This window comes from Schistocerca piceifrons, chromosome 3, assembly GCF_021461385.2.
Source record: "Schistocerca piceifrons isolate TAMUIC-IGC-003096 chromosome 3, iqSchPice1.1, whole genome shotgun sequence".
Taxonomy (NCBI): domain Eukaryota; kingdom Metazoa; phylum Arthropoda; class Insecta; order Orthoptera; family Acrididae; genus Schistocerca; species Schistocerca piceifrons.
The window spans coordinates 647,697,441-647,722,958 of NC_060140.1; the positions used below are offsets into that span (position 1 = coordinate 647,697,441).

General features: G+C 41.5%; 1 protein-coding gene across 1 annotated transcript in view; it reads left to right on the top strand.

The window, feature by feature from the left end:
• Window positions 1-24,505, top strand: part of LOC124787616 (cytochrome c1, heme protein, mitochondrial) — a 42,139-nt gene extending 17,634 nt beyond the window's left edge. The window contains exons 6-8 of the mRNA XM_047254376.1: window positions 15,480-15,608; window positions 15,700-15,819; window positions 23,804-24,505. Coding sequence (XP_047110332.1) covers window positions 15,480-15,608; window positions 15,700-15,819; window positions 23,804-23,914 — 360 coding nt within the window. The 3' untranslated portion in view covers window positions 23,915-24,505. The remainder of the gene's footprint in view (window positions 1-15,479; window positions 15,609-15,699; window positions 15,820-23,803) is intronic.
• The last annotated feature ends 1,013 nt before the right edge of the window (window positions 24,506-25,518 follow it).

A 25,518-nucleotide genomic window follows, 5' to 3' on the forward strand; every position in this document is an offset into this window, starting at 1 on the left:
ATAGTGTGGAAGAATGTATCACACACTAGTTTTGTCTACGTGTCCACACGGCCTCCTTTATATATGAGCTACACTGTCTTAAAATTTCCCCGATAAACCGAAGTCAGTCATTCACCTTACCTACTGCAGTCCTTGCATGCTTGTTCTATTTCATATTGCTTTGCAGTGTTATGTGTAAATACTTAATCAATGTGACTGTGTCGAGCAGCACACTATTAATGCTGTATTTGAACATTAAAGGATTATTTTTCATATTCATCTGCATTGACTTACAGTTTTCTAAATTTGTAGCAAGCTATCATTCATTATAACAAATAGAAATTTTCTCCAAATCGTTTTCTACCGCCCCACAGTCACTCGATAGTGATTCCTTCCCATACACCACAGCATAACCAGCAAACATATCCTTGTCGCTGATGAACACTCACCATTGGAGACAACGCGCTGAGTCCATTTACTTATTAAGTCTCCAAGCAACTGACATATCTGAGAATGTATTCTATATGCTCATACCTTTGTTAACTGTCTTTCATGGGGCATCATGTCAAACACTTTCCGAAAATCCAGGAATAAGAAATTTGTCTGTTACCCTTTATCCTTGGTTCACAGGATATCGTGAAAAAAATGGCAAGCAGAGTTCCACATTAGCAATATTTTCTGTATCCACGTTGACTCGCAGACTGGAAGTTTTTCCGCCTCAAGAAAATTTAGTACTATATTCACTCAGAATATGTTCAAGAATCCTGCGGCATACCAATGTTTGAGATATTGCTCTGTAATTTTGTAGGTCCTCCTTATATACAGAAGTCACATTTTCTACTCGCTTAGGACTTTGCACCGAGCAAGAGATTGACAGTAAATGCATCCTAAGTGGAGGGATAATGATGAATAGCGCTTTCTGCAAAACAGAGTTGGGATTCCATCCAGACTTAGTGATTATCTTATTTAGGGCTCTTTCAGTTGCTTCTCTATGCAGGGTCACCTGTTACTATAACCTCCATATGGGAATCTGTTCAACGGTCAGACAACAGAATGTTGGTATGAGCCTCCTGCGTGAATGATTTCTTAAACACTAAATTTAAATTTTGGTTTTCCTTTTGCCACCGTCTATTGCCACACCAGACTGGTCAGTGAGTGACTGGATAGAAACCCTTGGCCTTCTTAGTGATTTTACTTATGGCCAGAATTTGCTTGGGTTCTGTGCAAAACCTTTTGCTGAGGTATGACAGTGGAAGAAGTTGTATGCATCAAATATTAATCTTTTTACAGACAAAAAAATTCTTAGCAGCTTCTGCCTGTTGTCATTAGTGCATGCTTTCTTGACCAAGAGGCAGCATCATCTGTTTCCTTGGCATTTTCAGATTTTTGTTAGTAAACCACAGGGTGTCTTTTCCATCCTTAATCCGTATTCAGCACATACTTCTGTAGAGTGCAATTTACAATCAGTTTAAACTCTGGTCATCATTCCTCTACGTTTATCAACTGGAGGTAAATGATGTCCATTTATTGTGTAAGTGGGATTCTAACAACTGATTATAGCAAAAATACCCTCCTGGCCTTCTTGAGGGTACTTATAAATGGTGGAAAAATAAAAAAAAAATTATAACTTTATTAAATTCTATAGTCTTTCCTAATTACACTGATATATACATTATAGTGTTTCAAATGAAAAATGACCTCTGTATACCAAATTTTAAAGTAACGGACATGTGTGCTGCCATACCCCCTGTATTTATGTTACAGAAACCAGTATTATTTCGAAAATAACTGTGAACTTTCTGTTTCCAGCGATTATGCGTATGATACATTGTATATGTTGGTAACAGTGCAGGTTTCTAGTGTCCAAATGATTATTTTTGCTAGTATTTACTTTTGCTTTGCTGAAGCAGTTTGTTCACATGTTACTGAATGTGTGTTGCCCAAGTGCTACATATATTCTTGGAAGTACATATCCTTTAGTGTCCAATAAATATGAAATTCGATAAAAGGAAATTCCATGGCACCAGTTCACAAACAAAGCAAGCCACACTGTTGAAAGTAACCTGTGTATCAGCTCTTCAGGGAAGAAACTCACTCATGGCACGCCTCCTGGTGATTCAAATTTTTGTTTTAACAATGACGCTTGTTGTTGATGTAGGCATCGTATCTTCTTTGATAAAGGAAGTGGCGCGAAAGGTAAACAATGTGATGGTGTAGGCTGCCTGGAAATAACTGAACAACAAAGTAAAAGGAAGTGTTTAGCATCAAAATTAGTTGTTCTGTGTAGATACTGTAATAAATCTACCTCAAAAATGACTTGCAACATTGTGAATAATTCATATGATGTGAATTTGAAGTTAGTGTATGCAGTACATACAATACGGAAAGGAAAAAAGGCTGCTCAAAGGTTTTGTGGTTTGATGGACCTTCCTCCTTCTCCCAATAGGATCAGCAAGTACATAAAAATACTTTTAGGTGCCTTGATTGTTGTTGTTGTTGTTGTTGTTGTTGTTGTTGTTGTGGTCTTCAGTCCTGAGACTGGTTTGATGCAGCTCTCCATGCTACTCTATCCTGTGCAAGCTTCTTCATCTCCCAGTACTTACTGTAACCTACGTCCTTCTGAATCTGCTTAGTGTATTCATCTCTTGGTCTCCCTCTATGATTTTTACCCTCCACACTGCCCTCCAATGCTAAATTTGTGATCCCTTGATGCCTCAGAACATGTCCTACCAACCAGTCCCTTCTTCTTGTCAAGTTGTGCCACAAACTCCTCTTCTCCCCAATTCTATTCAATACCTCCTATTAGTTATGTGATCTACCCATCTAATCTTCAGATTCTTCTGTAGCACCATATTTCGAAAGCTTCTATTCTCGTCTTGTCCAAACTATTTATCGTCCATGTTTCACTTCCATACATGGCTACACTCCATACAAATACTTTCAGAAACGACTTCCTGACACTTAAATCTATACTCGATGTCAACCAATTTCTCTTCTTCAGAAACACTTGCCTTGCCATTGCCAGTCTGCATTTTATATCCTCTTTACTTAGACCACCATCAATTATTTTGCTCCCCAAATAGCAAAACTCCTTTACTACTTTGTGTCTCATTTCCTAATCTGATTCCCTCAGCATCACCCGACTTAATTCGACTACATTCCATTATCCTCGTTTTGCTTTTGTTGATGTTCATCTTATATCCTCCTTTCAAGACACTGTCCATTCCATTCAACTGCTCTTCCAAGTCCTTTGCTGTCTCTGACAGAATTACAATGTCATCGGCGAACCACAAAGTTTTTATTTCTTCTCCATAGATTTTTAATACCTACTCCGAATTTTTCTTTTGTTTCCTTTACTGCTTGCTCAATATACAGATGGTTGTGTCTAAAGCATCTATGAAATGTGCAGTAGAAGAAACTGTAAAGATTAGTGGAACCAGAGACATTGCTGTTGCACTTGATGGGACACGGCTACGTCAAACATCATTCGTTAAATGGTGTTGTAAATGCTACTTCTCTGGAGAATGGAAAAGTTGTTGATGTTGAGTGCTTATCCAAGTACTGCCTCGCCTGCCATGGTAACACTGAAGGACATATTGAACATTGATGTTCTAAGAATTGCTGTGGTTACAGTGGAGGTATGTAGTATGCTGGAGTGCTAAAAATATTTCAGAGGTCAGTGTCTGCTTATAACGTTAGATATACGAAGTACCTAGGCAATGGGGCTCTAATGCTTTCAATAAAATTGATCAGTTCAATGTTTATGTTAAAACCTTGGTAACAAAACTGGAGTGTTGTGGACATGTGCAAAAGAGGATGGGTGCTAGATTGAGGAAGCTACAAAGAGAAATGAAAGGAAAGTTGCTATCTGATGGAAAATCCGTGTCTGGCCGAGGCAGATTGACAGAAACTGAAATAGACCTCCTTCAGAGTTATTATGGACTTGACATTAGATGACCTGCACCTCTGAATGATGTTACAGCAATGAGAAAAGCTGTATGGTCCACCTACTTTCATAAGTTCTCCACAGATGAGCACCCTGTTCACAGACTTTGCCCTAAAGGAGCTGATTCTTGGTGTGGTTACCAAAGCAAAAGGGAGTGGTCAAATATCATAAGCATCCTCTTCCTGAGCCTGTTGTGAATGAAATAAAGCCAATTTTTAGAAACCTAAGTGACCATGTTTTGCTTAGTAAATGTCTTCATGGGGCACTCAGAATACAAATGAAGGTTTCAGCCATTGCATGTGGAAAAGATTACCCAATAATGTTTTTGTAGGACTAAATACATTAAAAGTCAGTGTACTAGATGCAGTGATATTTTTCAATAATGGAGTGATAGGAAGGTTGGAAGTCCTGAGAAATTTAGGCATAAAATGTGGCTCTAACATGGAAGATCAGTTGCTTGCGTGTGACAGACAATGGGTGCATAAAGTTGAAAGATCTGCTCTTCAAGTTACCAGAGAAGCAAGAAGTGCTAAAAGGAATGTCAAGATGAAGAAATGCTGCAGGATGAAGACTATGCTTTAGGAATGTTCTGAGGCACACTTTAATTGGACTCATATCTTCATTCGCAATTTCCCAAGAGTTGTATTTTTCAGAATTCAGGTACAAATTTTTCCCAAAGTTTTATAAAGCATTGCTCTAATTTTTTTCTGTAAGTTGAAACAGTCCATACTCATGTAGTAGACCTAAGATTTATTGCCGAATCAACAAAATTATAGAAAAAATAACTTTTTTTTATTAGGAAAAAGTTATAAAAAATAAAATGTAAGTTGTGATATTTTTTATCCTTGTAATACACATAATAGGTGAAATTGAATAGTTCTAGTACCTCAGCCATCATGTCATGCAGATCTGCTAAAAATTTGGTCTCCTCAAAATGTATAACATTGGATTAAATGGTACCTCAATTTGAGGAAGCATTTTGGGGAAAAATGCATCAATTTCTTTGTAATTTTTTTAATAGCCCTAAGCAGGTTCAGAACTATTAAAAATACTTCTTATTTGTTTAGAAAGTGTGCTGCATTACTTGATAGCAACAAAAAAATCTGTAAAACATATACTTTATAAACAGTGACTGGAAGAAATAGGTGTTGATTTTTACATAATATTTAGCCGGAAAAGTACCCTGTATCCTTAATTAACTTCAGTAAGCGTCATCACTGTGATGTAAACATGGTCACTGATCCCTGTCTCTATACTGACACCATCAATAACGTCAAAACTGTTTCTATGTACAAGGGCAAAAATATTGCCTCTGTAAGTGGGCTGTTGAACTAGCTGCTCAAGACACGTTTTCGGAAAACGTGTTCAGAAGTACTTTACATGACAGTATGTCCATATCAACTGCAATGAATGCATAGACAGCCCAGTCTACACTCAGGAGGCTGAAGTCACCTCCAAATAATACTGAATTATTGTGTATTTCCAGGCTACTGAGCTTAGACTTTCTTTGAAGGATTCTAAAATTGTCCTAGTGTAGGTCTAGGGTCTTTGATTAGTAATCGAAATGTCCTCAGTCCTGGGTTCGAAACCCACTACCGCTTAAATTTTGATTAACAATCAGCATTATCGGTCAGAGACTTCTGGCATAAGAAGTCACCACAGTCTGCTAAAGGCCTTGTCAAAGGGGGCAGAGGAGCAGACAGAAATTCAGGGCACTCTCTTCCCTCTTGTCCGTGTAGTGGGAACCTGGAAGAATCGGAAATGATCAATGGCTTGAGGATGCGGAAGACAATGGAAACCACTGCCTTAAAGACACATAATGTTTATCCACAAGACATTTGGCCTGTAATTGAAAAAGTGTCACAATCTCTCCATTGTCTAAAGATTCCGGAATAGTCCCCCATTCGGATCTCCAGGAGGGGACTGCCAAGGAGACAGCGACCATGAGAAAAAGATTGAATAACCAACAAAACGATAACATTGTATGAGTCAGGGCATGGAATGTCAGAATCATGGACATGATAGGGAAACTCTGAAAATGGAAATGCAAAGGCTCTATCTAGATATGGTATGGGTCAGTGAAGTGAAATGGAAAGAAGACAAGGATTTCTTGTCATATGAGTGTAGAGTAATATTAGCAGCAGCAGAAAATGGTATAACGGAGTAGGATTTATTATGAACAGGAAGATAGGTGAGAGAGAGTGTTACAGTGAACAGTTTAGTGATAAGATTGTTTTTTCCCCCAGAATCGACAGCAATCTAACACCGACAGTGATAGTTCAGGTACACATGTCTAATAGTCATGGGGCGACTGCAATGCAGTTGTAGGGGAAGGTGTAGAAGAAACAGTTACCGGAGAGTATGAGCTTGGGATGAGGAATGAGAGAGGAGAAAGACTAATTGAGTTCTGTAAAAAATTTCAACCAGTAATAGTGAATACTCTGTCAAAGAATCACAGGAGGAGGTGATACGTGTGGAAAAGGCCAGGTAATAAGGGAAGATTTCAGTCAGATTACATCATGGTCAGACAGATTCTGAAATCGGATGCTGGATTGTAAGGTGTACCCAGGAGCAGTTATAGACTCACATCACAGTGTAGTGGTGATGAGGAGTAGGCTGGAGTTTGAGATAAGTGAGGAAAAATCAATAGACAAAAAAGTGGAATAATTAAGTACTAAGGAATCAGGGGATACACTTCACGTTCTCTAAGGCTATAGATACAGCAAGAAGGAATAACTCAGTAGGGAGTACAGTTGAAGAGGAATGCACATCTCTAAAAAGGGCAGTCACAGAAGTTGGAAAGAAAATGTAGGTACAAAGAAGACAACTGCAAAGAAACCATATGTAACAAAAGAAATACTTCAGCTGACCGATGGAAAAAGGAAAGGAAAATTAAAAGTACAAAGAAATCAAAAAATAAATAATTGTTGGAGGAACTGACTCCACATACAGGAAAGGAAAGACATTGGTATGCGAATGTACGAGTCTGGTGACATACCATCTGACTTCCACACTATTCCTAAGAGAGCAAGAGCTGACAAGTGTGAAAATTATTACACAATCAGCTTAACAACAGAAACTGTAGAGGAAGACAGAGATCGGAACCCATTCAGCAAATAATTCAGGACAAAGGTTGCAAGTTCTACTCCCAGATGAAGAGATTGGCACAGGAGAGAAATTCGTGGTAGGACACATCAAACAAGTGAGAAGATTGATGGCTCAAAAATATTGTCTTTGCAGAATCAGGTGGCCGGTAAAAAGGCTGATAATTACCTTGAGTTTACCTAGTCCTGTTGCTCACTTTGAGGTAATTAGTGAGTTAGATCCTTTTCCGACCATGATACTCACATTATTTTTGTCGACTGCAATAAACGCTCCACCTCCTATGGCATTTCATTTGTCGTTTTGATATACATTCGATGCCCCACTAATATTTCAGAGCTTTCTACTTATGGCTTAAGTTGGCCCTCATTCAGAGAAAAATTTGAGCACGATGATTTGCTCGAGGGCAGTAAATTCAGTAACTTTGTTATGAATATGTGACAATTTACTGTTGAAATGTTCAGTCACACTGTCTTTACTTCGTACACAGTCTGATTCCAACCTGTGTGTATTGAGTGGTAAGCACTCATCAGAGGACCTCCAACTACTGCAAGAAAGGGGGGAGGGGGGGGGGTTAGGCCACAAGCACTCAACTACTCAGTAGCTGCTTCTCCCCTCCCCCCCCCCCCTTTTTCTCCCAGGGGATCACAATTCTTTCATGATTTTTGTGCCTAGCTCACATGGGGCCCTGAGCTATTGCAGCCTATTCTTCCACCCTGGCTGCATTTCCTTAATCCTCCCTATCCTCGCTCCTTTCCCGGTGCCCCCTTCTCCCCTCTCTTGGTGTACTGATTCATATCGACTTGGCTATCCACCTGGTTCCTTGTGTTGCTTGCAATTTTGTTCCTCTTTCCTGTTCATTCCTTCTTTTTGGCATTCAGTTCCCTCTTGAGGTTTGACCTCCACTTTTATATATTTTGTTTTTAGTGTCTTCCTGGAGCATCAGAACTCCCAGCAATGGAAGCCATGCCAGGCGGTCCTTGCTGTGGCTGTATGGCCCCCCTTGTGGAGAGCCTCTGATTGGAGTGGGTGATATCAGGGTGGATGCTTGGCACGTGAAGCGTATCAAGCTGCAAAAATCTGGCTGTTCTCAAACACCTGTCTCCTCGTGTGGTGAAGGAGTATTGAATGCCATTCCGTATAAACTGGCAGCCTTCCCTTACCTGGCTACATCATTGAAGGAGGATCAAACTTGCCTTCTTGGGATGAAACACTTTCCCCACTATCTTTCTGTACTAGGACGGACAGGGACACACTCATGGCCAAAAAGCCATTGTGAATGGAGTCTCTCAGTAAGATGCAGTCAGGCTCCCTCTTAATCAAAGCTGCTTCTGCCGTCCAATCTACAGCTCTTCGTGTCTGTAATCATTCTTGGCAATGTCTCAGTGTGTATTACAAGATGTATACAATCCGGGGGAAAACCCAAGAACGTTTTCATCCGGGAAAAACCCGGGAATTTTTCAGAATTCCAGGAATTTATCATTGTTTGCTTTCAGTTAAATTTTTGTAATTTTGACTGGTAAGAATGTTGCTGTATCCTGCTACTGGAGAGTGATACTGCAGCAATAAAATATAAGAGAGACAAAAAAAAAAAAATTTTGGTGGCAAAGGAAATGCGCCATTTACAACAACAAAACACAGTGCACGCACAAGCATCTGCAAACAACAAAAATATGTCAAAGGTCTTAGGGCGAAGACTGTGTAATACTTCGTTACAATAAACTACTTTATATGAGAGTGACGTCACAACTGTTTACATTAGGTTCGTTTGACCAGTTGCCAGCGGGCTCATGCGCATGCGTAGTGGACTCACGTATGAGCAGTATCTTCTCCCGCTTCGTGCTACTTGAAGTGTGGCTTTTAGCTGTATTGGCAGTAGCAACAAGCAGTCAGGTGCTAACGAGTACAATTTTTCTCGTGCACGCTAGCTGCCAGATTCGCGCAGTCAAGCATTAATCGCTTTGCAGAAAAATGAAGTTACTTTTGTCAGTTTGCTAAAGAAATTTGGCTTTATTAATTTTTCCACTGAGTCAATCAATGTATATGAAACGAAGTGTTTCATTCTACAGTATTGGCTAGCTCCAACTGTTCGCTGAATTTCAAGTGCACATTTTCATCTTCTACTATGTATGGCATTATGCCATAATAAAGAACCAAACATGGTACAGTACAGTCCTGGTACTCCAAGAAAATATACATTCGAAAAACCACACTGAAAAGCTTAACATCAGATGGGACCTACTTCATTGTGAATCTGGAAAAAACCAATATGCACTTCAATCCAAATTATGCATTTCAGTATGGTTTAGGAAATTCTGATGCTCTTGGAGTATCCTCTGATGTCCTGTTTATTATTTGGCATAATGTAAGTTCTCTTAGTGCTTTATACATAAGAACGTGCAGCCTTCCTACACCACTGTAGCTGCGCACGCGCAATAATGCCTGTTTTCTGGCGCTCGCTGGCAACTGCTAAATCGAACCTATTTCTAACAGTCTCGGGATGGTATTGCGAACAGTGGTTCGAAAAGCATTACTTTCAAAGTAAATTTCTTTTTACACATGATGAATTAAGTTGTGTGTGAGGAAGTGTGATGAATTCAATAAATTACAGAGTGTTTAAAACTGAACGCTTTGAGGACCAGCCACTTACAAGAATTTAAGAGTCCAGAAGACCAGACATTCGTGTCATTATTTTAAATTAAAAAAGATCAATATTACATGTGAAAGCTTACCTTTTTTGTAGCTGTACTATGTATATTAATGTAAACCATTAACTTTTCCTCTTTGTGTGTTCGCGCTATGTAACAGTGACCTTGCTATTGGCTGGCTATAACACGTGTCCTATGCTCTGAATATCTGCTGTCATTGGCTGGCAAGATCACGTGGCATGAGATATGATTGGCTTATAAAAGGACATTGCAATCTCGATTTCAACACTCCGGAAACTAAAGTGCTGTGTTTGGTGCAATTCGAATTTATACTGTCACTTAGAACAAAATATGTGTATTTTCGCCCAGGAAAAAGTATATTTTTTAAACGGGATATCTGGGAATAACCCAGGAATTTTTTTCCTTGTCCCCGTATACACCCTGTATTACCCCTCACCAATCTCTGAATATGGTCTGGGGAGTGATTTTTCATAGGGACCTCATCCTGCAAACTGATGAGGAACTGCAAGCTCATCTGGAGCAACGCGGCATTCATTTTGTTCGATGTGTGCTGTAGGGTCACAAAGACAACCGCACCGTTATTGGTGCCTTCATTCTGGCTTTTGAGGGTGATACCCTCCCAGGGAAGATCAAGCTCTACAGACGTGACGTGAAGCCCTATGTCCCACCACCCATGAGGTGCTTTAGGTGTTTGCATTTTTGGCATATGTCTTCCTACTGTACGGCAGACCGCTTGTCTTATACTGAGGACCGCAAAAAATATGAGACACTCCATCCAGTGTCACTTTCTTGAACTTTTGCCTTCATTACAGTCTTTTCCCCTCATACCTCTTTCTTACCACAGCCCCATCCCCTTGTCCCCTCTCCCTCCCCTGCAGTTCATACGACCTCCCCTCCAGGAGCTGCTCCCCCTCCCCAGCTAAAGTACGGAGTTTTGGCCTTTCATACTAAGTGTAGGCTTCCAGGTTCCTTAAATTTAATATTGGCAGACTATTCACGGAATGTTGAACTGGTCCTCAGTGTCCTGTGTGAAATTGGTTTTTGTTTTTAGATACAGTGTTTTGCTTTACTCCTGGAATAGGGGCAGGGTGCAGGGTGATCATGGTTGAGGCATTGCTTCATGTTTTCTTGGTCTGGGACCCCTGAACACTCCCCCTTGAAAAGACTGCTCTTTTATCCCTCTGTTTTCCCAGTTTTATTATTTGGGCTACCTTTTACACCTTCTGTGTTTGTTTTAACCTCCTTGTTTTATAGTTCAACTCCTCTGCACTTTTAATGGACCCTTTCTCGTCTGTGTGTAACTCTGAAATCATGGGACTGATGACCTCGCCATTGATTCCCATAACTCCCCCTCAGTTAACCTATCAATTAATCAGTAGCTGCTTCCTTTGTGTGGTGCACCCCTAATCTGTCCAGCAGGGTCCTTCAGTTCTTCACATCATATTACAGGTCTAGAAATCTGCAGTCGATTTTGTCACAGATTGACAGAGCCTTTGGTTGTGATCCTCTCCCCCTCGGCTTCATGACTCCAAACCAAAGGACATGATCAGCTCTTAGTATGATGCTACAAATCTGCAAATTGTGAGCTCTGATTTCACCCTTTCACCCTGTGAATGAGGCCAGTGGTCTTCACCAGTTCTGCCAATCGGTCCTATGAACTGAAGATTACCTCAGAACCCAAGTGATTGACATCATTGGTGCTGATATGAGCTAAAACTTCCAAATGACAGCACCATGTATCCTCATTATCTGGAGGCAGGATTGCATCCATGTCTCAGATGAAGCCCTGGGTCAGACACACAGAGTGCATATTAGATTTCATTCCAACCCTGAATGTTACTTCCCTGGGTTGGGGGAGGGGGGGGGGGGGGTGTTCAATAATGTGCCTAACATTGGAGCTGCCAATAACCAGCAACCTCCTGTTCCCATGTGCCTGCTCAGTCACTGCTGAATGAGTGACCACCTGTTCACCCACTGGGTCATGGGTGGGACTAGTCAGCAGCCTCCACATAAACTATCTGCCTTGAATGATGTGAATATGATACAAGCCAGCACTCTCACTGTGGTGAGGGCAGATTCCCTGTTTAGAGTATGCTGAAAGGTGCTGGGTTGACAAGCATGTGGGCGGAACAAGCCACACCTGAGTGTCTGTGGTAGCCACAAGATTCTCCACAACTGCTACAACTTGAGACAGCAGCCTGAGAATTGCTGACTGCAACCAAAAATGTCACCAGCCATTTGCAAACTGTGGTCAGCTCCTCCTGCATCTGCACACAGCATGCATACATCCTATTCATCGTAGTACTACTAATTTAAGATCTAACTATAAAAGTACACACAGAAAGCTAGATACGTAATTTGCTACTCTCCTGACGTGTCATGTATGAAAGCTAGAGCCTGACTCTTACCGGAGGTAACTCAGCAAACCATCTCGATTACTGTTGGCATGTCGACATGTGAGCAGTTCGTATGAGGTAAGCCGTCCCCTCATTACTCCCAATTGTAGCAGGAATCAAATACACTCAGGTTAGACCTTTCTTAAAAGTAATTCCAGGATGACTAGCTGCTGTAGCAAGGTGCTGTAATTAGGTTTCCTCTACTACATGTGTACATGTTGCCACTCCTTTGTAATGCATTATTCGAGTTCATAGAGATCTTTGCCCACAGCAAGGATCTTAATTAAAAATGTTGAACATGATTCTGGTAATCCGACGATGTACTCTGCTAAACTCTGTAAGAAACTCCTGGTACCTGCTGTCCTCTTCTTGTGTTCATTGACACAGTTAGGGAAGAGTTACCTTGTTCCTCAAAAGATAAGGTCGCTATCAAAATAACTACAGGGCAGGGACCTTTCCTGTAAGTAAAAAAAAGAAGGGGTAAATTATTTAATCATTTTAGTTGCATGGGGATTAATTTCACTTGTGCGATATCGTCATCTGCTGTTACTAGCCACCTGATTGATTCGATTCTTCCCCCACCCCCATCTCCCCTCCCATCCCCCACTGTACTGCATGTGCTGGCCATCTGAGCTAATAATCATATGGTGGCTTCTTTTTTTCTCCAAAGGTCTCTTTTAGACATTTGTGTTCCCTTTTTGTCTGCTTCATTTCCTGTATGTTTGTATTTTGTCCTTTTGTCAGTTAAATGCTACACTCCTGGAAATGGAAAAAAGAACACATTGACACCGGTGTGTCAGACCCACCATTCTTGCTCCGGACACTGCGAGAGGGCTGTACAAACAATGATCACACGCACGGCACAGCGGACACACCAGGAACCGCGGTGTTGGCCGTCGAATGGCGCTAGCTGCGCAGCATTTGTGCACCGCCGCAGTCAGTGTCAGCCAGTTTGCCGTGGCATACGGAGCTCCATCGCAGTCTTTAACACTGGTAGCATTCCGCGACAGCGTGGACGTGAACCGTATGTGCAGTTGACGGACTTTGAGCGAGGGCGTATAGTGGGCATGCGGGAGGCCGGGTGGACGTACCGCCGAATTGCTCAACACGTGGGGCGTGAAGTCTCCACAGTACATCGATGTTGTCGCCAGTGGTCGGCGGAAGGTGCACGTGCCCGTCGACCTGGGACCGGACCGCAGCGACGCACGGATGCACGCCAAGACCGTAGGATCCTACGCAGTGCCGTAGGGGACCGCACCGCCACTTCCCAGCAAATTAGGGACACTGTTTCTCCTGGGGTATCGGCGAGGACCATTCGCAACCGTCTCCATGAAGCTGGGCTACGGTCCCGCACACCGTTAGGCCGTCTTCCGCTCACGCCCCAACATCGTGCAGCCCGCCTCCAGTGGTGTCGCGACAGGCGTGCATGGAGGGACGAATGGAGACGTGTCGTCTTCAGCGATGAGAGTCGCTTCTGCCTTGGTGCCAATGATGGTCGTATGCGTGTTTGGCGCCGTGCAGGTGAGCGCCACAATCAGGACTGCATACGACCGAGGCACACAGGGCCAACACCCGGCATCATGGTGTGAGGAGCGATCTCCTACACTGGCCGTACACCACTGGTGATCGTCGAGGGGACACTGAATAGTGCACGGTACATCCAAACCGTCATCGAACCCATCGTTCTACCATTCCTAGACCGGCAAGGGAACTTGCTGTTCCAACAGGACAATGCACGTCCGCATGTATCCCGTGCCACCCAACGTGCTCTAGAAGGTGTAAGTCAACTACCCTGGCCAGCAAGATCTCCGGATCTGTCCCCCATTGAGCATGTTTGGGACTGGATGAAGCGTCGTCTCACGCGGTCTGCACGTCCAGCACGAACGCTGGTCCAACTGAGGTGCCAGGTGGAAATGGCATGGCAAGCCGTTCCACAGGACTACATCCAGCATCTCTACGATCGTCTCCATGGGAGAATAGCAGTCTGCATTGCTGCGAAAGGTGGATATACACTGTACTAGTGCCGACATTGTGCATGCTCTGTTGCCTGTGTCTATGTGCTTGTGGTTCTGTCAGTGTGATCATGTGATGTATCTGACCCCAGGAATGTGTCAATAAAGTTTCCCCTTCCTGGGACAATGAATTCACGGTGTTCTTATTTCAATTTCCAGGAGTGTATATAACCTGTTAACAAAGGATTTCTATTAGGTCTTGGCTTTATGCCTTTCTGAGCATCTGCTACCTTTCATTACTCAAAGCTACCCATTTGTCTTCTGTAGTATTCACTTCCCCCCATTGTAATTGATCGTCACTTAATGCTTCTTTTGAAACTCAGGAACCGTCAGTTATTTTTTTTCTTTACCCAGGTTGCATTTCTTTTATTTCCTAACTTTTTTGCATTTTTTTCATTTTGTCTGCAGTTGCAGTGCCTGTGGACATGTTTTTCAGTATAAAAGCTGGTTTCAAACTCATCATATTACCATTATATAATCTGCACAAAACCTTCAAGTGTTCCCAGGTCTCACCTGCCTACCCCTCTTAAATGATTATAAACAAATCAAAAAACTACCATCTACTATATGTGTGCAAGTGGCTTAGTGTCTCAGTAAGTGCCAGCCTCCTATCCAGAGGTCTCAGGTTTGAGCCCTAGTCAGTCCTTCAATTTTCACCTTAGTCTTCAATCTGTGACTGTGTTTGTTAATGTGAAAAAGACAGAATTTTACAATGGTTTGAAGTCAACATTAAACTGTGGGTTCTGCTATAACTGGCTGGGTCAATCAGTTCAGAAGATCTGTGAAGGCAACAGTCTTACCATTGTAATGCCACCTCCTTTGTACAAGTGTGGATTGATTTTCAAGTAAGAATTGTGGATTGATTTTCAAGTAAGAATGTGAAATATTAACGAAGAAAGGGCATATCATGATGATAACAAGAGAATGGCAAAAACTGTATATAAATGTAGGCTTTAGATCTGATGAATTATGATTATTAAGGTCTCTTGCTGTGTGATAAATTTCAGTCTCAAAAAACTCATTTTTTTATCATGTTTCTAAAGCATCAGGCTCAGAAGTCAGTATCAGTAAGCAGCTAGCTAGGTGACACAAAACTGTATTCTTGTTAAATTTTAATGCAAAGAAATGGTTTGTATAATATCAAGAACAATAATTGGACTTCGAAAGACATGGCTTGAGGCTTGACTTACAGATAGTAAAATGCATAAACGACTGTGCATTTGAAGCTATTGTTATAGAGAGACATAACTGAGAAGTAGTGTGTGTGTGTGTGTGTGTGTGTGTGTGTGTGTGTGTGTGTGTGTGTTCAGAAGAGATTGACCATGTTGTAACACAGATTTATATTTCATCTTAACATTTGAATTTCCTTTTCCAGGACTATGTGTTTTCTCTACTAACGGGCTATTGCGATCCACCTGCCGGTGTAGTTCTCAGGGAAGGCCAGTATTACAACCCATACTTTCCTGGTGGAGCTATAAGTATGGCACAAGCTCTCTACAACGAGGTATGTTCTGTGAACATGCTTGTAACTATTTGTATATAAACTACCTCATTTACAGGGATGGCCAGTGATACCTTTTTTGTGTTTTATGTAGGTCATAGAGTATTCAGACGGAACTCCAGCAACAGCCAGCCAGCTTGCGAAAGATGTTAGCACGTTCTTGAAATGGGCTGCGGAACCAGAACACGATGAAAGGAAACAGATGCTTATAAAGGTTAGCCTGAAAAATTGATTTTTGTTTTGTTTGTGTCACGTTCTTTGTGCCGTTTGTATATACTCACATGAAAACAAGTTTTGCATCATCCCAGTTCCCAAAACTCCTGAAGATAGACATTGAATGTGGATATTGTATCACAGACACAGTCCCTCTGACTGTTCAGAGATGTCACTAAACCCGCCCACAGATGTCGACAACCATGCGTGAGCAGTGCCTATTAGATGGAGGGGACCTGACAGCCGATTCATTCCAGTCACTCCATCTGGAAGGAGGTACACGGCTCATGTTGTTTGTTGTTCAACCATGCCTAGACGGTCAGTACTGCGGTTCCATCGCGTCAGCATTGTTACTTTGTGCCAGGAAGGGCTCTGAACAAGGGAAGTGTCCAGGCGTCTTGGAGTGAACCAAAGTGATGTTCAGTCGTGGAGGAGTTAGAGAGATACAGGAACTGTCGATGACAAGCCTCATTCAGGTCACCCAAAGGTTACTACTGCAGTGGATGATCGCTGCCTACAAATTATGGCTCGGAGGAACCCTGACAGCAACGCCACCATGTTGAATAATGCTTTTCGTGCAGCCACAGGACGTCATGTTACAACTTGAACTGTGCGCAATAGGCTGCATGATGTGCATCTTCACTCCCAACGTCCATGGCAAAGTCCATTTTTGCAACCACAACACCATGCAGCGCGGTACAGATGGGTCTAAGAACATGCCGAATGGACTGCTCAGGATTGGCATCACATTCTCTTCACCGATGAGTGTCGTATATGCCTTCAACCAGACAATCATCGGAGATGTGTTTGGGGGCAACCCGGTCAGGCCGAACACCTTAGACACAGTGTCCAGTGAGTGCAGCAGGGTGGAGGTTCCCTGCTGTTTTGGGATGGCATTATGTGGGGCTGATGTAGCCTGATGGTGGTCATGGAAGGTGCCGTAATGGCTGTACAATACGTGAATGCCATCCTCCGGCCCATAGTGCAACCATATCAGCAGCATATTGACAAGGCATTCGTCTTCATGGGCGACAATTCATGCCCCCCATCGTGCACATCTTGTGAATGACTTCCTTCCGGATAATGGCATTGCTCGACTAGAGTGGCCAGCATGTTCTCCAGACGTGAACCCTATTGAAACATACCTGGGATAGATTGAAAAGGGCTGTTTATGGATGACGTGACCCACTAGCCTTGTGAGGAATATATGCTGAATTGCCTTTGAGGAGTGGGACAATCTGGATCAACAGTGCCTTGATGAACTTGTTGATAGTATGCCACAACGAATACAGGCATGCATCAATGCAAGAGGACGTGCTACAGGGTATTAGGGGTACTGGTGTATACAGCAATCTGGACCACCAGCTCTGAAGGTCTCGGTGTAGGGTGGTACAACATGCAATGTGTGGTTTTCATGAGCAATAAAAAGGGCGGAAATGATGTTTATGTTGATCTCTATTCCAATTATTTGTACAGTTTCCGGAACCCTCGGAACCGAGGTGATGCTAAACTTTCTTTGATTTGTGTAGTTTCAAAGGTAATAATGATACATTCATTTTTGAGACAGACAAATCTTTGACATTAGTTAGTGTGTGTGTTTTTTTTAAAGATTTAATTGTACATACAGTGTTATATCATTGTTAAAACAAGTACTTGTTTGAGCATTTCAGATAAAGATTTTGTGCGTCATGTGACGGGCAAGTCTATTAAGTGCCACCCTGAGCCATGTAATGTTCCATTCAGTGAGTGGGGATTTCTCTGTGTCCTTGCATACTGTCTCAACACAATCCATGGGCCAGACATTATCCATTCCCAAATGCTTAAACATGTATCAGTAGATTAACGGTGACACATCCTTGCCATCTTTAACTGCATCTGGAGCAATGGTGAATTCCCGTGGCAGTGGCAAGAAAGTGTCATTGTTCCAGTGCTAAAATCTGATAAGATCCCACTGGATGTGGATAGCTATCATCCTACTAGCCTCACCAATGTTCAATGTAAGCTGCTCGAATATATGGTGAGCTGATGGTTGTCTAGGGTCCTTGAGTCTCCGAGCCTTCTGGTTGCACCACCACTGACAACTTGGTATACCTGGAGTCTGCCATCCAAAAGGCCTTTTCCCGCCATCACCTTATTGCACTTTTTCTGGACCTGACGTAAGCCTATGACACCACTTGGCAACATCACTTCCTTGCTTCATTATGTGAGTGGGTCCTCTGGGTCCGCTGTCGTGTTTTATAACAAACTTTTTGACACTCCACACCTTTGGAGGTTGAGTCAATGCTTCACACAGTTCGCTCCATATCCAAGAGTGAGGTCCTGCAAGGCTCTGTACTGAATGCCCCATCATTTTTAGTGGCCATTAATGGTCTCGCAGCAGCTAAAGGGTCCTCAGTATCGACCTTTTCGTATGCTAATGACTTTTGCATTTCCTTTTCCTCATCTACTACTGGTGTGGCTGAACATCAACTGCAAGGAGCCATATGAAAGGTGCAGTCATGGGCCCTCGCCCATGGCTTTCAGTTTATAGCTGTCAAGACATGATTCATGCACATCCACAAAATTATCTTGATGACTATCTGCTTAATGTAGTGGACTCTTATCACTTTCCAGGACAGGTTTTCAATGCCTGCTTAGTTTGGTTTGCCCATCTTCATCAAGATTCTTTAACACCTGAGTCACACCAACTGTGGTTTAGATTGCCGTACACTGTCGTAGCTGTACAAAGCCCTCGTACAGTCCCATCTTGACTATGGAGGCCTGTTGTATGGTTCTGCATTGCCCTCAGAATTGCAGATGCTGGACCCTATACACCACTGTATAGTTAGACTTGCGAGGGGAGCTTCCTGTACGAGCCCAGTGAACAGTCTACTCATGGAGGTTGGAGTTTCTCCATCGCAACTCAGGTGACAACAGCTGCTCGCCAGTTACACCGCGCATATTCACAGCTCGCCTAAACATACAAATTATTGTCTTCGTTTCCATGACACAGTGCTCCATCTCCCGTAACAGTAGCCCAGATTGGAAATTGTAATTGCAGTCGATGTCCGGTCCCTTCTCACTGAACTCTAGTCTCTCTCTCTCTCCCCCCCCCCCCCCCCCTCTCTCTCTCTCTCTCTCTCTCTCTCTGTCTCTCTCTCTCTCTCTCTCTCTCTCTCTCTCTCTCTCTCTCTCTCTCTCTCTCCACCACCACTCTTGAGTCCACTCATGTACACCTCCGTGGGGCTTACCTTGACCACAGCTTTGTGTAGACTTACCACAAGTCCCAGAAGACTCGGTTCATCCTGCAGCCCAAACTGGCATTTTCCCTCTTCCTGATGTGTCCCAGGATTCAGAGGTAGTTTACACTGATGGCTTAATGGTTGTGTTCATGCTGTACAGCGCTCCTTGCCAGATGGCTCTAGTGTTTTCACTGCAGAGCTGATAGCCCATCTCTCAGGGATTTGAGCGTATCCGTTCCTGCACCGAGAAGTCCGTCCTCATTTGTAGCAATTCCTTGAGCGCCTTACAAGCTCTCAACCAGTGCTATCCTCGCCATCGTCTGGTAATGCACATCTAAGAGTATATTTATATCCTTGAACAAAGTGGATGGTAAATGGTCTTCTTGTGGAACCTGGGGCACATACGAATCCAAGGAAATGAACTTGACCGACAAGCTAACCAATGAGGCTACCGTATTTACTCGAATCTAAGCCGCACCTGAAAAATGAGACTCGAAATCAAGGAAAAAAAATTTTCCCAATTCTAAGCCGCACCTGAAATTTGAGACTCGAAATTCCAAGGGAGAGAAAAGTTTTAGGTCGCACATCCAAATCGAAACAAAGTTGGTCCACTGTAATATGAAACACAATTTAGGTTGAATGAATGACTATACAGCTACAGTAGTTTGGTTCGAGTCTTAAGCTTAGCAGTTAAGCTTTACCTTGTAGCCATTGCTATGCGTCAGGTGCTCCGTACCCATTTGTACGGGTACCATTTCTTTTTCACGTGCTTCGTCTGGTTTGAATTGATTGCTTATTTTTCTTTGATCTGGTAAGTGTCGTTCTCTTTGTTATAGATGTTTGCGTCACTCTAAGCTGAAAATGCATAACTGTACTGTGTCATGCATTGTTTGTCGCATTCTGATAGTGAGTGTTTACAACCTGTCGCCGCTCGCGGCATTGCTTGCATTTGTGTGCGCTACCGCCTTTTTTTAAAAAAAAAAAATTGCGTATGATAGAAGATGTTCTGAACAAGAGTTTAGCGAAAATTTTTCTCCGGTTGAAAATCTTTGCAGACGCCTCTGTAGTACATTACATTCTGCACATAAATTAGTCATCTTAGATTTAAAAATCTTGTCAATTGTCGTGTTTCATTTCTGACTGTATCACTACTAGGCATAAGAACAATACGAATATAAACATGGCATGATATGTATATTATTCCGCGTTTGCTGTTGTCTTGCCCTAGTTTCGTAGTTTATTAGGCAGACTGGATTTAAATGAGATAGCAGCAAACACGAAAGAATACATGGCAACATGTTTATATTCGTACGGTATTATTCTTATGATGAAAAGAATACTGCATGTGATTCACAATTCATAAAAGTTCTTATTAGCAACGATCTCTTGTCACAGGTAGGAAAAAATTCAGAATGTAGATTTAGCCATATTGACAAACATCCCAAACAATCTTGCCAGTCGGATTTTCGTAGTATGTTGAAATGCTGCTACATTCGAAGATTAACAATACGGAATTTGTATTTACTTCGTTGGATAATGTATGAAAATGCAGTGGTCGAAACTCGGGGCGGTGAAAAAAAGCTCGTCTTACATTTTTTTTTTTACTGATGCAGAGGTTTTCTCACCAGTATCTTTGTGCCTGCAAAGCATGCCTGTGTGGCGCTACATAATTCGACGGCAGAAGTTAGTTATGGCGGCACCTACCAACGTTTTTCAGAACTTCCGCTTACTTTGCACTCGATTCTAAGCCGCAGGCGGGTTTTTGGATTACAAAAACCGGAAAAAAAGTGCAGCTTAGATTCGAGTAAATACGGTAACCATAAACAGTCTGGAGATTGGCAAACCAGAATCTGATCTTCGATCAGTATTACACTGAAAAATTTTTGGGCTCTGGTATACAGAATGGCACTGTCTGATTTTGCTGAACAAGGTATGTATGATAAAGGAGGTGACAGATGTGTGGTGGTCCTCCATGTGATCCACTCCCAATGACTCCGTAGTCTTTTGTCGGCTCCCCATCAGCCATAGTTGGCTTATTAGACTGTCCAAATTCAGCTACCCCGACACACTTTCAACGTTCCTGACACATTACCTGCAGTGTTAGGTGACAGTGCCTCAGTGGCTGATCTAGTTCTAAGTTTTATTTGAGAGGTTTTTTTTTCCACTCCATTGAAGGGTAGATGTGTGGCCTTCTGTCCCAGGCCTTCACCCTACCTGCATTTTAACTCTTCCTTGCCCCACTATGGTGCTGTCTCTTTTTGACTTGGTGTTCGTCTTTTCACCACCTGTTTTTCTCTTGCCTTGTGCATTTTGGCTGGAGATTTTAGTGTGTTGCAGAGTGGCTGGCTCATCCTTTTTCATTCTTGTCATCAGCCGCCAAGGCCATCTACTATATTATTTTTAATACCTTTTACTGCTGTATTATTTTTAATACCTTTGACCGCTTTTTTCCCTTTTCATTGATGTTTTCAGTTTTTTCTTGATACTTTCATTTCTTACTTCAATGTGGTTAGACACAGTTTTACGTGTTTTGCTCCTTCCCTGGATTTGAAACGATAGGTTTCTTTTGGGGTATGGTTTTAATCTGAGACCTGTGTGACTAACGAAAACGGGGCTGATAACCACACAGTTTAGTCCATTTAACCTCCAAACCAACCATGCAACAAGCAGGCAAAATTTAAAGCTAATATTGAAATTTCAGAGAATGTATCTAACCATATAAGAAAATATTTCATTGTAATGCTAGTGATTAAGTCGTATGGGATTAACCAGCTACATGTTTCATTATTTTTATTGTGTAGCATACAGAAATGCACTAAGAAATGGAGAAAACATTGACACCAGGAACATTTCACCATGCATCGTGGTCACTTTTGTTCTTGAACTGCTATCAATGTTTCTTTCATGTAAATTATTGCATATAAAAGGGTCATAGGGAAAGTATAGAACATTTTTTGACATGTTACTGTGTTCCACCAACCAACCAATCACTGATGTTGGTATTCATTCGCTGAAGTTTGGCAGCAGCTAAGATTCAATACATTGCTGAATGCTTAGCTGTACAACTTTAAAATGTGTGACAAAATTTACAATCGCACCAAGTATAAGGTGCACAGTCTTACTCGCATATTAAACTCGCAAAAAGTCTGACCCATTGAAAGTTGAAGACAAATAACTGAGTTCTATGGTAATGTGATGAACAAAGCACAAGTATGGGGGTGGTGTATCATGTTTGATGGTAGACAGGAGAATGTTCATGACGAAGATTGCTTGGGGACGACTCTCAGTGGTGACTGATGGACTCGCAGCAAGTGTTGAAACAAAACTCCAAGAAGATAGGTGCTTCACAAATAGTGGAATGGGCTCATCCTTTCCGGACATTTCAAGAACTGTGTTGTACAAGATTGTTAGTGCAGATGTGAGCTATAAAAAGTGAGTGGCAGGTGGGTTTCTCAAATTCTGTCAGATGAACGCAAAACCAAATGAATGAATGGCAGCTGCACTGACATTTCTCAGTCACTGTGAAAAGGATGGTGATGAAATTTTTAATCACATTTTTGTCACTGGCGATGAGACTTGCGTATCACATTTCATAGCAGAACCAAAGCACCTATCGATGGAATGACGTCATTCGCAGTTCCCAACAAAACCAAAACAAGTGAAACCAATTTTGAGCACCAAAAATATTATGGCTATGGTGACCACATTTCTAGAGGTGAGACCATAAATGCAGCGACCTACTGTGAGATACTTCAACAATTTCGCAGAATGCTAACCAATGGAGCCATCCTCCTTCACGATAATGCATGCAACAGGATTGGCACAGCTTAGCATTTTCAGTGGGAAATGTTTCAGCTTCCACCATGTAGTCCAGACTTAGCTCCAAGTGATCATCGCATATTCCCCAAATTGTAAGATTTTTTGAGTGGACAACACTACAAACGTGGACTTACAGAAGCCTTTAATCAGTGTTTCAACAAATTGGTGGAAACTGAAGTGCAGAAGGCTAAGTGGTATGACAGGTGCCTAAATTTGAATAGTGACGACACAGAAAAGTAGCTTGGGTATAAAATTGTAAATGAAATAAGAATTACAGTAGGAAAAAAGTTCTTTATTTCCTGAGTGACCCTCGCAATTATAAAATCATTCAGTTTTACTGGTAATAGACATTTTATACATGAGGTGACATTTTAGATTTGTGCATAAACATTAATTACTTCAACAAATCAAAACTGTTCACGGCTCGAACTCGGAACTGTTCCCACATTTGCTCTTCCAGTTGGGGAAACACCACAGACTGTAATAAATAGTCGTAGCATTGGAAGTTTGAGTCACCTGTGAGGTTTGCTGGGCTGTCTCATTTGAAAGAGCACTGTCTGTGAAATGCCGAAGTCCAGACCATAGTCTGTCTCAACAGTTGAAGTTTTGTTTTGTAAATATTCATCTTTACATTCTCCACCAACAGCAATCATTCTCAAATATAATTTTTATAATTTTAAATTCTCTTGTATATGAGCAGTGTAAGTGATGCTGACAGTGCATTGAACTTCTGTGTTGTGTATTCTTGTACAAAATTAGCAATTTGTTTTTTATCTGTTTGTCATGTATGATAGAAAAACTAAGAAGTTAAGGATAATTGTTGTTTTCAGTGTGTAGTGCCAGAATTAGGTTACGCTATTTTGGATTTAGGAAGTTCATAATTTCAGACTTGCATAGAATTATGCTTATCCTTAACACATTATGTTGTTACTTTTATTTTTTCAGGTGCTGTTCATTTTCCCTATGTTACTTGGTGTTGTCTATTACATCAAGAGGCACAAGTGGTCACTTCTTAAGAGCAGGAAGATGGCATTCAGGCCCCCAACTCAAAAATGATTGGAAAAATAGGAAAATTTTCAGAAGATTTGTAGTTTGAAGATCATTAATGAACTTTAATCAAATTCTATTGGTAGCAGATTTATTGGTGATAAAATATTCAGGCAAAACAAGAAATAAATTGTGATTCAGTATTCCCAAATCAATAAGCAGATTTTAAGTGGTCACATAACATTACTGCAAACCCAGTGAAACAGCTTAAACCCTGAATTAATTTTTGCCTTTTGAAGGCAGCAGATAACACAGTTTTATGCACTGCAAAGTTAATGTGAAAATGAAGGACTTCATTAAATGTGAAGCGTCAGTTTCCTTCAGTGTATTTTGTTATTTATTCACTGAAATGCTTACAGTTAGCAGGTCTTACCACAGCATCAGACTTCACACATGCATCATGTGGCATTAAAAGATTGTGGTGTATGTACAAATATTTATAATAAAGATCTGCTACTGTAAATGGATAGTTTGTTGCTTCTTCTGTACATTGCATGTTTTCTGTACGTTGTATATTTCCGGGTTCAGTCAAGTTGGATTGCTTGAGAAATGTAAAAGCTGTTATGACACTTTAAAAATATATTATTGGTGTATACTGGATGTATTTATATCACTTTCATCTGTTGATAAACTGCACAATAAGAACCTAATTTAGCTGTGATGAGAAGTACATTGAATTGTTACCAGAACTTTAACTGGGGAAAACTTAAGTGGTCCAGTCCTGCATAATGGACGTGAAACAACATCAGTCTGTATTCATGAATATCAATAGACGATTTCTTTCCACATATTGGTACAGCAAGAGGGTGAAACAAATCTTTTTGAGTACTTTGTGACTGGTAACAATGTAATACTCCGTTTTGTCAGTGTTACATGTTGTGTTGTTGGTATTCCAAATTTTGTGCCCCTTGCATTGGGGAAACTACTTCTTTGTCTTCACATGATTTAAAGTAGCAGTTCAACCATGAATGTTATTTCTGATGTCATTGTTAGTGTTATTGGTGTGACTATTCTTTAGGCATATATTAAGCTGAGGAGTCATTCACGATATTATTCTGATTAGAGGTAACAATGCAGTTTAATGTATGGCTGCAACATGCAAGACATGGCAGCTATATTTTTGTGTGCTGCACTATAATGCCACTTGATGTATACTATGACCTCACTCAGACTTTCTCACTTTGTTTTCTTTTTTCCCTGAGCTTGGGTGCACTCTGGAAGAGTTCAAATAAATATCCCAAATATACTCCAATCTACATTCATATACAGTGTGCAAAAAAACTATGAATACAAATGAAACATTTCTAGCATTCATTTTCATTGTGCGTGTCTGTGACTCAGTGCCTCCTCTGTGTAGTGAGTGGTAATCTATCCTTTCCCAATTGTTCCTATGAATATAAACTTTGAGTGTGTAGAAGAGAGAGGAAAAAAGCTATTATGTGACAAAAATTTCTTTGGTGCCCTGTTTCCTTACTGGATGTTCTTAAAAGTTTCGATGCTAGGGATATTCAGACACAATGTTCAGACTACCATGTTACAAATGATTTTTATAGATGTTGCTGAAAATGCCATCTGTTTACGTTAACGCACAAATGGCATCTGTGTGCTACGGA